General features: G+C 40.1%; 1 protein-coding gene across 4 annotated transcripts in view; it reads right to left on the bottom strand.

The window, feature by feature from the left end:
• The window catches only part of ASB7 (ankyrin repeat and SOCS box containing 7), a 51,837-nt gene extending 37,520 nt beyond the window's left edge, over positions 1-14,317 (bottom strand). For all 4 annotated transcript variants that reach the window (XR_006218452.1, XM_007095863.3, XM_042988211.1 and 1 more), the window contains exons 1-4: positions 13,794-14,317; positions 13,537-13,630; positions 6,185-6,306; positions 3,535-3,796 (exon numbers count right to left, since the gene is read on the bottom strand). Coding sequence is in view for 3 of the 4 variants with exons in the window: in XM_007095863.3 (XP_007095925.1) it covers positions 3,535-3,745 (211 nt within the window). In the remaining variant the exon portion in view is untranslated. The remainder of the gene's footprint in view (positions 1-3,534; positions 3,797-6,184; positions 6,307-13,536; positions 13,631-13,793) is intronic.
• Positions 14,318-14,397: the final 80 nt, after the last annotated feature.

Here is a 14,397-nt window from a genome sequence, read left to right as displayed (position 1 = left end):
AAGGCAGATGAAAAAATTCAACTACAATAAAATGCAAACTTCTGCCCAACAAAAACAAACACGACATCAAGAAGATAAAGCTAAAACCGGAGAGAAGATTGGCACAACACATATCTAACAAAGAAGAATATACGAACAATTCCTACAAGCCAATAAGAAAGGACCAGCAAAGCAGCCCAGTGTTGCAATGTTTTGTTACTCAAATGTCATTTCGGGGGGGGGGGGGGGATGGGGGGTTGGGGGGGAGGAAGGAGAGAGAGGAGGAGAGAGGGGGGAGAGAGAGGGGGAGAGAGAGGGAGAGAGGGAGAGAGGGAGAGAGGGAGAGAGGGAGAGAGGGAGAGAGGGAGAGAGGGGGAGAGGGAGAGAGAGAAAGAGGCAAGCAAATCACAAAGAGGAAGAGCAAACCATCTTGTGATGGATGCCTGGCAAAGGTGGGGGAACAGGTGCTATCCTACTGGTCAGTAAAGACAGAGCCATCCTAACATTTGCAGAACAATTTGTCAAAAAATCTATTTAAAAAAAAATTTTTTAACATCCTTTTGGTTTGGCAATTGCACTTCTAGGAATTATCCAAGAGATAAACTCTCACATACATTAAAAAAAAAAAAAATTCAGTCAAGGACATTCTCTGTAATACTCTTTCTAGTAGTAGAAAAATGAAAAATCAAAATGTCCAACAATGAGGGATAAGTTTAAATAAATTACATCTGTGCGACAGACTGTGAGATACTGTCAGTAGCGATAAGGAGTTACTGCTGGGCTAAACTGTCAGGTGGAAAAAGCAAGATGTGGAATAGACTATTAACAAGAAAAGGAGCAGGCTAGAAGGAGGAGGATGGAATATTATATGCACCTAGACACACAGGTTATATCTGCCGGGACACAAAAGAAACCAGTAAGAGTGACTGCCTCTGGGAAGGGATGTCACGGACAGGTGCTAGAGAGCAGGCGTTTTCCCCTCACTGAACAGTGCAGAATAACTATCCTTTGGTTTTTAACCACATATGTTATGTTCTCAACAAATAAAATCCACTGAGAAAATTTTAGCCATGCTCAAATAATAAAAAATAAAGAATGGTTTAGACAAAAGACAGTGTGTCCATACTAATAAATATTATAATTAGCGGCTAAAAAGAACACAGTAAATCTATGTGTATTATAGAACAGGCCCAAGTATTTTCGGGGGTAATGAAAATGTTCTAAAATTACTTGTGATGATGGATGACCAACTCTACAAATATACTAGAAGCCACTGAACTATATGCACACTTTAAATGGGTGAATTGTAAGGCATGTGGATTCTACCTCAATAGAAGCTGTTAAAAATACCTACACACACACACACACACACACACACACACACACACACACACACACCCATGGCTACACAGAGGGGAGGGTGAGTGAGGATGCAGGGTTCAGAAAACTGTGGCCCACAGGCCAACTTTGGCCCACCATTTGTTTTCATGAAGTTTTATTTGCACACAGGCATACTTATTTGCTTCAAATTGTCTATGGCCACTTTCATGCTACCTACAAAGGCAGAGTGGAGTATTTATGACAGAGACAGTAGGGTCTGCAAAGCCTAAAACATTTCCTATCTGGTCTTTTACAGGAGTTTGCCAATCCCTTATTTAGAAAAAATCTTAAGTTGTACAGTTCAGCAGAAAACAACTGCAGGATACCATGGTCAGTACAATATCATTTTATGTTCTAAAACCACACACAACACAATATGACATATTTTCTGTAAGTATAAGTAACAATATGAGGAAATTATCCCAAACTCATACCTATGGTTACTTCTGAGAGGGGCAGGCAGAAAGGATTGGGAGTTGGGCAAAGGGGTCTTTGGCTTTATTTGTGATTCATTTGAAAACTGTTTTATTTAAGGAGACACAGTAATGTTACTACCTGAGTAATTGAATTTTTTTTCCCCTTTAGTTAATTGCTTAGAAGCAAAGCTGGCAGAAGCAGAAAGTAACAGGACTAGGTTGTCAACTCTTGGGGTCACCTGGGTGGCTCAGCTGACAGAGCGTCCAACTTCAGCTCAGGTCATGATCCCACAGTTCATGAGTTCAAGCCCCATGTCAGGCTCTGTGCTGACAGCTCGGAGCTGGGAGCCTGGAGCCTGTTTCAGACTCTGTGTGTCTCTCTCTACCTCTCCCTGCTTGCTCGCTTGTACTCTGTCTCTCTCCCTCTCAAAAATAAATAAACATTAAAAAAAAAATGTCAACTCTGATCTTGGTAAGCACTGCCAGAATTTTTCAGATCCTATGGCTTTCAATTTCCCTGATCTTTCTCCTGTTCCTCTCCGTATTTCCCCTTCATCAACATCAGGACTGAGGTTTCTAAAGAGGAAGGTGAACTGAGGGAAGAGCCAGGGTGGCAGGAGGGAGGGAGGACAGCTACACAGCAGGCATGGGACAGCGAATGGCTGGGCCGTCAACGATCCACCGTTTCAGGGATTTAGTTGCTGTTACAGAACCCCTGGGATGTGTGAAGACCCAGGGTCCCGGGCTTAGCATCGCCCTGCAATTAGTTCCCACTCACAGCCTCCATGTCCCTAGTTTCACGTAATTTGCACGACCTTCAAGAGAGCCCTGGGACTTCTCAAGTTTTCTGTACTTCAGGTGGGTTTACAAGGCTGACTCATCTCATAACATAGCACACTTTAAAACAAAACCAAATGGTTGTCAAAGAGCAATGCAGGCCCCGGAAGGGGCATGTGTGGAACCTGAGTCCCAAATAAGCTGCTTTACACCATATTTTACAAAGATAACATGGGTATGAATACAGAACACATCTAGCCCATCTTTGGAAAATTAAGAAATTCAACTGGGGAAAAAAGTAAACTAGTCTGGGATAATTATTAGTTCTTATTATTATGGAAATTGTTAACTATGGGAATGCACAGATTTTCAAAGCAAAAGCATAAAATGTCAGATGTCATTCCCAAATGTGTATATTTATACACAACAAGACCTCAGATAATCTATCTTCTAACCTACAAACTATGTACAGATCTGGAAAAGGCAGGAGCTCTAAAATAGTAATAAAAGATGCCATCCAAAAGTTTTTTTTTTAAAGAGGTAACTTCAAAAGATAGGACTTCATTAAGGGCATGACACTTAAAGGGACCCCTGCTAGGTCTGTTTGCATGAGCAATTATCAAACGGGAAACTTGTGCAACTCTCTAATTGTGGGTACCACAACCACTTCTGCTTCCGAAACAGAAGCAGCCGGACAACATGGAGGGTTGCTTTTACTTGAAATGACCCAGGAAAATCTGGCTGTGTATAAATACAGTTACAGGCGGGGGAAGCACATTATATTCACCAAATTGCGCTTTAAACAATCTGGTTTTAAGCAAAACGCAGCACACCTGCAACAAATCTTCACAAAGGAGAGAATAAGAAGGTGGGTATCAACCAAAGGGAAGCATTAAACATTATATACACGTACACATATATTTAAACTAAATATAATTTAAGTTTCTCCTTGACAAAAAAGGTTTGCTTCCAGAAAACTCACCTCCATGTTCTAGAAATACTCGAACACATCTTTCCTTCCCTCTTGCTGCAGAGAAATGAAGAAGGGTCCAGCCATTAGCATCCCGGCCATTTGGAGAATAGCCTTGTTCTAACATCTTTCGTACTGTGTGAACATCCCCGGCAGCCACTGCAGCCTGAATCTGCAATTCTTCCTGGAGTTCAGGGTTCCTTCGACAATGGTGGTGTAACATCCTAGCTGAGTCCACTTTTTACCAAGGATTCATTAGGTCACAGGGAATAGCCTTTAAGGGCAAGTAGAATATGTGAAGTTTAGAATACTTGGCTCCTCGCAGTGTCTATTAAATAGCACAGAATTTTCCACTGTTAAATCATGTAAATCTTAGTCATGACAGTTCATCCCTACTACAACTAATTAATATGCACCTCCTATAACCGGAACTTTGGTAGCTTCCCAAAGATTATAAAAGATTTCAAACAAAAAGCCAGGCATAATGCCTTAAGTTGCGGTTACAGGAAATTTCTTCTGTAGTCTTTTGAAAACTCAAAGCAAACATCCTATGAACATAGCAGCATTATTTTAGGTATAATGGAAGGTGATGCTGGGCAGCCAGAAAATGGGAGACAACAGAGTAGTCAGGTGAGTGCTCGTCTTAAGAGTTTGATTTCCCTGGGGCACTGTGGGGGGCGGGGGGGGGCGGTGGTGGACAGGGCTCAGTCGGTTAAGCATGTGACTTCCTCCACTCAGGTCATGATCTCATGATCCCTGAGTTCAAGCCCCCCGTCAGGCTCTGTGCTGAGCTCAGAACCTGGAGCCTGCTTCAGATTCTGTACCTCCCTCTCTCTCTGCTTCTCCTCCACTCATGCTCTGTCTCTCTCTCTCTCTCTCTCTCTCTCTCTCAAAAATAAACAAACATTTTAAAAAAATTTTTAAAAAGAGTTAATTTCCCTAATGCATGCAGTTATAAACCATTCAAGGACTCGATCACAGATCAGTGAGTGAATGCAGGGTATCAAATGGTCAATTCATAGCCTATTAAGATTAAAGACTATGAGAAGCAGTTTAAAAAAAAAAATGAAAAACTTCAGATGAGTCCCCTAAAGTATTTCAATATTTTATTTTTAGCTCCAAAGGGTGAAAGGTTTGGGGGGGAAAGAAGTGCGTGGGGTAAAGTAAAATGCATAGAGAGTATGCATTTTCCTTTTTTCGTTTCTTTCTATCCTCCCCACTTTGTTATTTGATGCATGATTTACCACCCCCTTCTTCTGCCACGTTATCTTTTCTACTTTTCTAATTTCAGTTTTCTAAAAGTTTTACTCTAATTGGCAAAGTACCAAGATCACACAAAATATCTAAAAACTCTAAGAATCGGGGCACCTGGGTGGTTAGTCAGTTAAGCATCTGACTTTGGCTCAGGTCATGATCTCACGGTTCATGAGTTTGAGCCCCTGTTCGGGCTCTCTGCTGTCAGCGCAGAGCCCACTTCGGATCCTCAGTCTGCCCCCTCCCCTCTCAAAAACAAATTAATTAAAAAAAAAGAAAATGTAGAAAATCCAAGTGAGATAAAAAAAAAAAAAAACTGTAAGAATCGAAACACCGCCACATGAAAAAAAATCATTTTAAAGAAAAAGTAGTGTCCTGGACTTCTGCACCCTCTAACAGGTCACAAAAGAGGTGTGCACTCAGGCTCAATATAAAATGAGATCTCCTTCACGCAAAGAGGAAAAAGTCCAAAGTGAATTGTGAAAAGTGGCCCTTACATGTGTGTGTACAAAAACTTTTTCAGTGGGTTTTTAAGCTTTACAGAAGCTTACAGAAGCTTAAACTAACACGCTTCTAAGAAGCCATTCCATCTGGGCTAATTTTAAGGAATAGATTAGACTCATCTCCTAATTAGGCGGCTTCCATTTCTAAAAATAAAAAATTATGTGATAAAGTCCTTTAAAGACATTTTGGTCTCCTATGTAGGTTAGACATCTTGGGATAATCTTGTTACCAATAATAATTTATCTTGCAAAACCTCTTGCTATAGATTGTGCAAAGGTAAACTTAAGCCTGACCTAGGTCAAATCATCACAGCTTAAGAATACAATCAAATGTCCTATGTTGTTTCATAAAGTGAAAATGGTTATTTCAAACTCGTATTCCTATTAAGTAATATAATTTAAAAATATCAGGCTACTATTACAAAGAGCTATCTCCTCAGAGAAAATTTGGAAATGAGAAATTTCCTGACAATTTGTCTCCTTAATAAACATGATTTTCCCCCTTATCCCTTTGCTTAATTACTTTTTCAATCAACACTATAAAACTAAGTCTCTCATCTTAAAAATGAGCAAAAACCCTTTTGGAATAGGTTTCTGTGTATTTTTAGAGTTGTAAGCAAAGACACTGAATACCACTGGAAGAAATTAATGAAAACTACTACTATATACTCAAAATCAGCTTTAACAGATTTTTTTTTTTTAAATGAGACCATTATCTTGGCTCTTAAATGAGGTCTACTATGTAAGATTCAAACAGTATAAAAAATAAACAAACAAAAACCTGGATTTTCTTTTAGCAAGTGTTGTGTTTAGTATATGTTAGCTGCTTTGAAGGGAAAAGCAAAAGCTATATGGATTTTCCTCCCCAGAACTGCACAGATGACCAATAACCTTCAGTCACTTACCTTGTGGAAGAATGTCCCTTCTTCTGATACGTGGATTGCCTAATAACCATTGTGCACATACAGCATTGTGAGGAGAAGGCTCAGAGTGTGTCCAGATTGCAGCGTGATTGAGCTTTCTTAACCTAAAAACAAATACCAATTATGGGAAGATTCCTAAAAATAATAAAAAATCAGAGATGCCTACACACTCTACCTTTCGATGAGCTTAAATTTTAGTGCTTTCTATCAAACTTCCAGAGCAGAGAAAGAACTCAGGTCAGTTCTTACATTACATTAATCTCCAAACTGGTACGGATATGGTGTATTTTCAGGATTTTTTTTTCTTAAAAGGGCAGTTTTTTGAAAAAGAGTAAATTAAAAAAAAAATCACACATTTGAAATTCAGATGCAAGTACAGGTTCCTTTTATCTTATTTTTGCTCTATTCAGAATATATTTTCAGGCTTGCTTCATCTGAATTACTTTTTAACTGACACTGTTAGGCGTGTGCTCTTTTCTAAACAGGACAAAAATGAAAGTATGTGTTCATTCAATATAGTAGGTGGTCAGGGCCAAAATGGAATCTATGACAACCAAAAGGAGAGTATATCTTTAAATGCTGGTTCTTCATATGCCCTAAAAAGCATTATGTTAATCATTTTGAAATGGTTATTCCTTTATATATACATCAAACTGCGTAAAAGATTAACAACATCCTTGCCAGCTTCCCTATATGAATTCTGGAAAAATCCTCTCTACAATTGAAAGAAAAAAAGGATCTTTCTTCATATAGATTAAACCCTAGGTCTATGAACTCCATTAAGGTTAAGAGCACATGTTAAGTGACTTCCACACTTTATGCTCAAATCACTCTAGAAATTACTCACTGGGAGAACTACTACCCCACCCCATCCCAGTAGGGTAGGTATGCTAAGCCCTCCATCACTTAAACAGGAAAGGCTGGGCTACCTGAAAACCTGACAACCTGATGTACTATGGGGAAGAGTGGCAGTCCTAGGTGCCGCTGGTTGCACACCAGAATTTACAACCAATCCACATCAGTATATAGTCCACTTTGACTCTTTCCTTTTTCCAAGGCCAAAGACTTGGCCAGCACGCACTTGGAAACAATATTTAACTTAAAACGGACTATCATTTCTTAAAAAAATGAATTAGAGAATTAGACATGATCAGAACAACTCCTACAAGGCAAGCTGCAAAAAATGCAGAACTATCCTTACAGAGATGCCCCATTCTGAGAGTGGGTGGGGCAGGAAATATACAATATGAGCCTGGAGCATCTCACTGTGCCAAAAAGGAAGTGCTCAAAGAGAAATGCAGTGATGGGGGAATGTCACAGGAACATGGGCCAACCACAAGAGCTCTTAGTAGCTAAGCTGGAACAACTTGAACAAGATAAATATAAGCGGTATGGATTCTAACCCAAAGTCTAGAATAAATACCAACAGGCCCATAATGCTCTGATTGAATAAATAAAGGATGGAGCAGAAACAAATCTCCTGTACAGAATTCCATATAATTGCATGGATCCCCCCTACTCAGGGACATAGAGCATAACTCCCTTCTCCTTTAGTGTGGGCCATGTAGAGATTTCCTTCCCATGAGGACAGCATGGAAAAGGAGGGAAAGAACAACTTTACGGCAAGAAACCTGAAAAACACTGCCTCAGCCTGGTGATCGTGGTTAACAGGCAGCAGTGCCAAGTCACGTGACAAGCATGGAATGAGGAGAATGGCAATTTACCGTGGTGATCTTTCTCTCTAAAGCCCATAACCCCCCATAAATTCCAGCTGAGGGACATTCTACAAAATACCTGACCAGTGCTCCTCAAAATGTCAAAGCCATCAAAAACAAGGAAGTCTGTGGAATTGTCATGGCCAAGAAGAGCTTACGGAAACAAGAAGGCTAAATGTAATGTGGTATCCTAGATGAGATCCTGGAACAGAAAAAGCATATTAGGTAAAAGCTAAAGAAGTGTGAACACGATATGGATTTTAATTAATAATAATGCTCATTGTTGGTTCATTAATTGTGACAAATCCATCTATTAATATAAGCTGTTGGTGGCAACTGGGTGTGGAGTATATGGGAATTCTGTACTGTCTGTGCAATTTTTCTGTAAGTCTAAAACTATACTAAACTAAAATTTGTTTAAAAAATGCAAACCGAGGTCTCCAATGATAAGCCTCCAGCATTTTCCACAAAGGAACAGGTGATTATTTTCCACATGAGCTACATCTACATTGCAAAAATCAATGGCACTGGCTGCCTTACTTCTAAGGGTGTCCTTGGTATCCCCTGCCTCCCAAGAGAAGCGGAGATAGCTCTCCATGGTTTCAAGCCTTTAGGAATCTTGTTCTTAGGCCTTCTATCTACCCATCGCCCCTTCCATGGAGGCAGAGGGGGTAAGTGGGGAGGAGGGCATGCAAAGTGGGGGTTGAGGGGAATATGAAATGGTACTGACTTATTAATAATATCAAGAAAAGGCTTTGTGTTAAAGGATGAAGTGACTATTTCTCTGAACAAGAAAGATGCACAAACCACAATAACTTGCAATAATGCCGTATGGGCTACTTCAATCAGACAGATGAAAGTCCACGGAGCCCCTGACATGTGTTTGGCACACTGCTAGGCCTTGGCCACTGGTGTCGCCCCCTGGTAAAACTTTACTAGAGAGTTCTGCATACTTAAAATAAATTAGATACACCTAAAAATGTTAAGATCATGTTTCCCTTTTCTGACAATACCAAGTGCTATAAACAATAACTATAGGTTTAAACCAAAAGAGCACTTTAGATGCAATAGTTTTTACTGGAAAAAAAACAAGACACACATACCATGCACACAGAGTCCTTTGTCAGCTGCATCCCTTAAATTATGAAAGGCAATGACTTAATTACCATTACCAAAACATCCTAATAGTCCAAAGCACCAGACAAGTAATTAATTTTTATCTTGGTGTTATTTTAGGAGAGTTTGCACTTAATAGAGTATAGCTATCCACATATGAATACATTTAAAAAAAAAAGACTATTGAACTTAAAAAGTAAATATAATATCTAGTGCTACACATGCTATTTAAAAAATCAGAGAGAAGTTGGGGTGCCTGGGTGGCTCAGTCGGTTAAGTGTCCGACTTTGGCTCAGGTCATGATCTCACAGTTCATAAGTTCAAGCCCCGCATCGGGCTCTCCACTGTCACTGCATAGCCCACTTCAGGTCCTCTGTCTCCCTCTCTCTCTGCCCCTCCCCTGTTCCTCTGCACGTGTTCTTTCTCTCTCTCAAAAATAAATACTAAAAAAAAAAAAAAAATCACAGAGAAGTCCAGACACAGGAAAATGGAGAAAAGTCTATATTCTCAAGGAGTGCACATTTGAAAATCTGATAGTTCATGAAGAAGTCACCTATAAAATAATAGAATATGGCCAAGGAGGCTATTTTCTAAAGAAATAAATGTACAGTGTAAGCTGTTTTTAAATTAATGACTCACAATGACTAAAATTCTGAGGGTATAATCTTAGAAATCCCATTCCAGGTTTCAGTCAGAAAAGACAAGAAACAAAAAACAAAAAACAAACCATGCAGACAAGACTTCAGAATTATGTATCAAAATGAGCCACTTCCCCAATGTCTATCATTTTTATATGAGGTTTTACTGCAGAATAGTGTGGTGAATTGTGTTGTTTAAATTTTACGAATCCATCTTTTCTAATCTACGTCAGGTCAAAAGGAAACAATGCAGGCCTCTGAGCTTTTACACTGTTGACCATACTAGAAAGTATACATTTAGGAATTAAAATTAACACTGAGGCACCTGGGTGGTTCGTTCAGTCGGTTGGGCATCTGACCTCAGCCCGGGTCATGATCTCACGGTTTGTGGGTTCAAGCCCCACATTGGGCTCTGTGCTGACAGCTCAGAGCCTGGAGCCTGCTTCGGATAATATGTCTCCCCCTTTCTCTCTCTGCCCCTTCCCACTTGCGCTGTCTCTCTCCCTCTCTCAAAAATAAGCATTTTAAAAAAATAAAAAATAAGATGTTAACACTAAATTCTATAAAGATGCCAAAGGAACTTCATTAAGTTAAAACTAAACTTCTTGCTTCACATAATTAAAAGAAGTTTATATTCACAGAACAGAGTGAAGAGTAAAATAACTATAATATAAAATATATTTAAGACCTGTCTAAAATTGTATAAAACTTTCACCAGATTTGCCACATGTCCCCGATTTCCTCTGGCATAAATGATTAGTCACTAATGGCTCTTTGCATATTATTTTCACTAAAAGTCCACATATTTTTGGATTAGGTGATACAAATTAGAACTGTGCTTTCAGATTTCACACCACTAGAAACAAGATAACAGCTTGCTACTCAAAAAAGGAAATAAGCATTTCTTTGTAGAACAGACAGAGATATACAGGCTGGTAAGAAAATAAAATCAGCAACTCCAAGGATATTGGCTCTGAGGGAAAAAAAAAAAAAAAAAACACCATTGGGTCACAAGTTCTAAGAGGGAAGACGGCTGCAGAAACACTGTAAGGCCCAAAGTGTACAACATGGCCGAGGTCTATGTTGACCAGCACTATTGATATGATCAAGAGCATGGAACCCAAAATAAAGTAGAAGTGTTTTCTAGTATCACTCCTCATGGTTAGCATGGTGTTTATGTTCTAAAACAAGTAAGGGTATTCATATTTCCTCCAAATTACTGGGCCTCTGCGTAACACAAGGATGTGTTATCATGCACAACTTATCTATAATTCTCAAATGTTCCAGCAGAAAAACCAACCATTTTCATGGAATGTGAAGGAGGCAAAAAAAGGAAATTGTATAATTCACTATGCAGACTCAACTCAAGGCTTAAATCACAAATGTTGTAAATGAGGAGGTCTTGTCAATATTATCATATTAACCCCTGTCCGGCTTTATCATCTTAGCAGCCTTACATCAGTACCTAGAAGGTTTGCAAAAAAAGAGACAATCATTCTCCGTAGGGAGTGTCTTCAGCTGAAAATGAAATAAAAGGCTGTAAGTCAGATATTAGGTAATATATAAACCTTATCTGACTTTAGGCTTTTTAGGAATAGTATGAACTTCTGTGTTACCAAAGTTAAACGTGAAGAAAATAGATATATATAGAATATTAAATAATCATGCATGGTATTACTTCAGGTATAAAGAATGTAAGTATAGAGCCACAGCATACTCTAAATGCATCACTGTAGATCTTCAGTTAAAATCAGTTATTCCCCCTATGTGACTATAAATCTATATTTGGTTATCAAATAAATCAGGCGCTTTCCATTTTTTTTTTCTCTAAAAACCTGTATACACGGCAATCGAATTAACACAAAGTTAACTACCAATCTGAAAAATATAAACTACCTAACTGTCCATGCTGGTAAATAATTACCCATATTAAACGTTTTAAATGTTCAGCATAATCTAGACCAAACACTCTCAATCATGCTAATACTAGGAATAGATGCCAACGATTTATATACATATTCCCTAATCAGAGAAAGGCAGTTAAAAGTTGAGAGGAGCAATGAAATATTATTTAAGCAATGAGAATGATCTGGCTGGCAACCAGAAGAAAGCAGTGTTCTCTCTGTAACTTACAAGCCTGACTCGCCACAGACCTGCTCCCTTACCATCTCAGGTGGTAACACCCCTTGCAAATGAAAACATGCTAGAGTCGTATCTAAAGTAGAAAAAATATGTAAGTGAGAAGGCCTGAATAGAAAACACATCATTTGTCTTTACCTTAAAAACATATTCCAAATATGTTAGCATTTAAAAGACAAAATTCCTAAAGTAATCATTGGGCATCTCTCTGGAGATTTGCTTATTTGCATAATGAAAATTGCCTTTAACTTTTATAGACTTCTGCCTAGCTTTTACTGAAGTGAAGTGGACCCTATATGCACATAAAGGCTGCCCTAAATGTTCACCATGGAACAGTCAGTGGTAGATACTGATTTTCAATTCCATTCAGTAGCATACACTCTCCCTTTGGAGTCCAGTACCAGGTCTCAAGAATATGCAAACCCTCAGAGCACTTAAAAGTATCTTTAGCAATGTCTTCACAATTAAAAGAATCAGGAAAGGCATACATTTCTTTTGGGGAAAGGCAGAAAGTCCAGTGGAACAGAGTAAATCAACGATTTCCTAACAACTTCTGCTATTTTAAGTACTTCTTTGTACCTGAAATTCCCTAAACAATCTGAGATATTAAAATAACTCTGAGATTAACAAGTCACTTTATACTCCTGTTATTGGATGTTAGAGAAGTCATTCACTTGACTAATTTGTGAATTAACTCTTATATAATTTCCCTGATCATATTCCCTCTTTAGGAATTACATGAATGTCCTAAACTTACCTTTGGTGTATTTTCCAGAAGCAGCAACAAAATACGACGACAGAAATGTGATCACATGAATTAGATGCTTAAATTTCAATCTAACAAATTATCTGTAAGGATTTTGAAATAAACCTTATCTATGAAGAGTGCAAGAATAAAGCCCTAGATTCTAAACACACCAAAACATCCCTTTGTTTTCAAATTCTTGAGTGTCAAATGATTAACAAAATATTGTATGAAGTTTTGTAAGTTCTTCTAGAAAATCTAAGGTGTCACAAATATTACTTATCGTTTTATAACAGTTTCAGAACCCATTCACATCTGTCAACAGAAACACATAAAAGCCAGAAGAGTTAGTTACAGGTACGTGCTTCAGGAGCAAATATTGCTTTCATACTATCCACACTATTAAGGTACACAGATTCACTTTTCACTAGCAGAAAAAGTCAAGTTATTTTCCAAAAGTCATAAATTTCAAGCCATTACCGCATCTTCCTCTACCAAACCCTTGTCCGTTAGTTAACTCAAAAGATTTTCTGACAGAGTTAGAGGAAAGGTGATAGGCAGACATAAGGGGAAAACAGAAAATTGTGGTTTAATTAAAAAGCAGAGTCATTCAGAATTAACAAGCAATTAACAAGGAATTGAGGAATTCCTCTGAGAGTAAGGTTTGGGGGGGGGGGGCTACAAAAAGGTCTCAAAGTCTCAGAGCAGGGTAAATGGTACAGTGTACAGAAAGATAATGCAAAAAAGGAAAAGAAAAAAAGAAAACACAATGTACAGAGAAGGGAAAATATGTTTCTGGGATAGAGAAGTTATTATTAATTAAAATCTTAAGGATCAGGCACCGGCAGAGTTTTGTTTTTGCTGGGAAACTGGGTGCCAGGAAAGACTTGCATTTCCAGGTAACCACGCTGAAAATAAAGCAATGCTTAATGAGATAGGGGCTAGAAATAAACAATGGGGTGGGGAGATCTGGCTTATTACCTTTATACAGGATGCTGGTCAGAGGCTCTCTGCTGCTTCTCTGGTGGGTGGCTTGACCCTTCCTGCTCTCTCGTCTCCTCTAGCCAGCTCAAACCTGGAAAGCAAAAACCAGTGAGTGGTGCAGTGACCCAGGGGCGAGGAGGAAGGGGCTCTGAGAAGGGGTAGCAAAAGGAAGAGTGATAAGGGCAGGCAGGAAGAAGCAGTGATTCTTCCTCCCCGCCAGTCCCCTTCCCCTCGGGGGAGGTAACTGACTTTACCTGTCTCCTCAGCTGCTGCTTCTCTTCCTCCTTTCAGCCTTCTCCACACTCACCAACTTCTCCATTGAACAAACATCCCAGGCAGGGCCGGACACGGGTGTTCCTGATCCTTCTTGATGCCTCACGGCCCCAGCCCGCCGAGCATCCAGACAGCCGAGCAGAATGGGGGCGACGGTCCTGACCGCCGGGCAGCCTCGGGGCAGGGGTGCAGGGAGGAAGTCCCGGCTCGGGTGGGGGGGGGGCAGTCCCGGTCTGAGGGCTCGGAGCAGGGGGCTGCCGCGCTCCGGGCCGGAGGCTCCCAGCTACCGGGGCACACGAGAGGTCTCGGGGCAGCGAGGTCCCGGGTCATACAGGGTCCGAAGTGCCAGCCGCAGGGGCTCCAGGCAGGGGGCTTTCGGGATGCACTTTGCACTGGGCCACCCCCGCCCCCTCCCTCCAGCACTTTGGGGTCACTGGGATGGGACCAAGCCTTCAGCAGCCAATCAGCGGCCGCACTGGAGCCTGAGCCCGGAGCCGTAAACCAGGTCCGGGGTGGGTGGGGGTGGGGGGTGGGGGCGACTTGGTTGGTTGGTTGCTTCCTTCTCCCCTCCTTACCCCCAGCTGC

Source organism: Panthera tigris, chromosome B3, assembly GCF_018350195.1.
Source record: "Panthera tigris isolate Pti1 chromosome B3, P.tigris_Pti1_mat1.1, whole genome shotgun sequence".
In the NCBI taxonomy this organism is placed as follows: Eukaryota; Metazoa; Chordata; class Mammalia; order Carnivora; family Felidae; genus Panthera; species Panthera tigris.
Note: the sequence above shows the minus strand (reverse complement) of the source record. Positions and strands in the feature narration are given on the sequence as shown.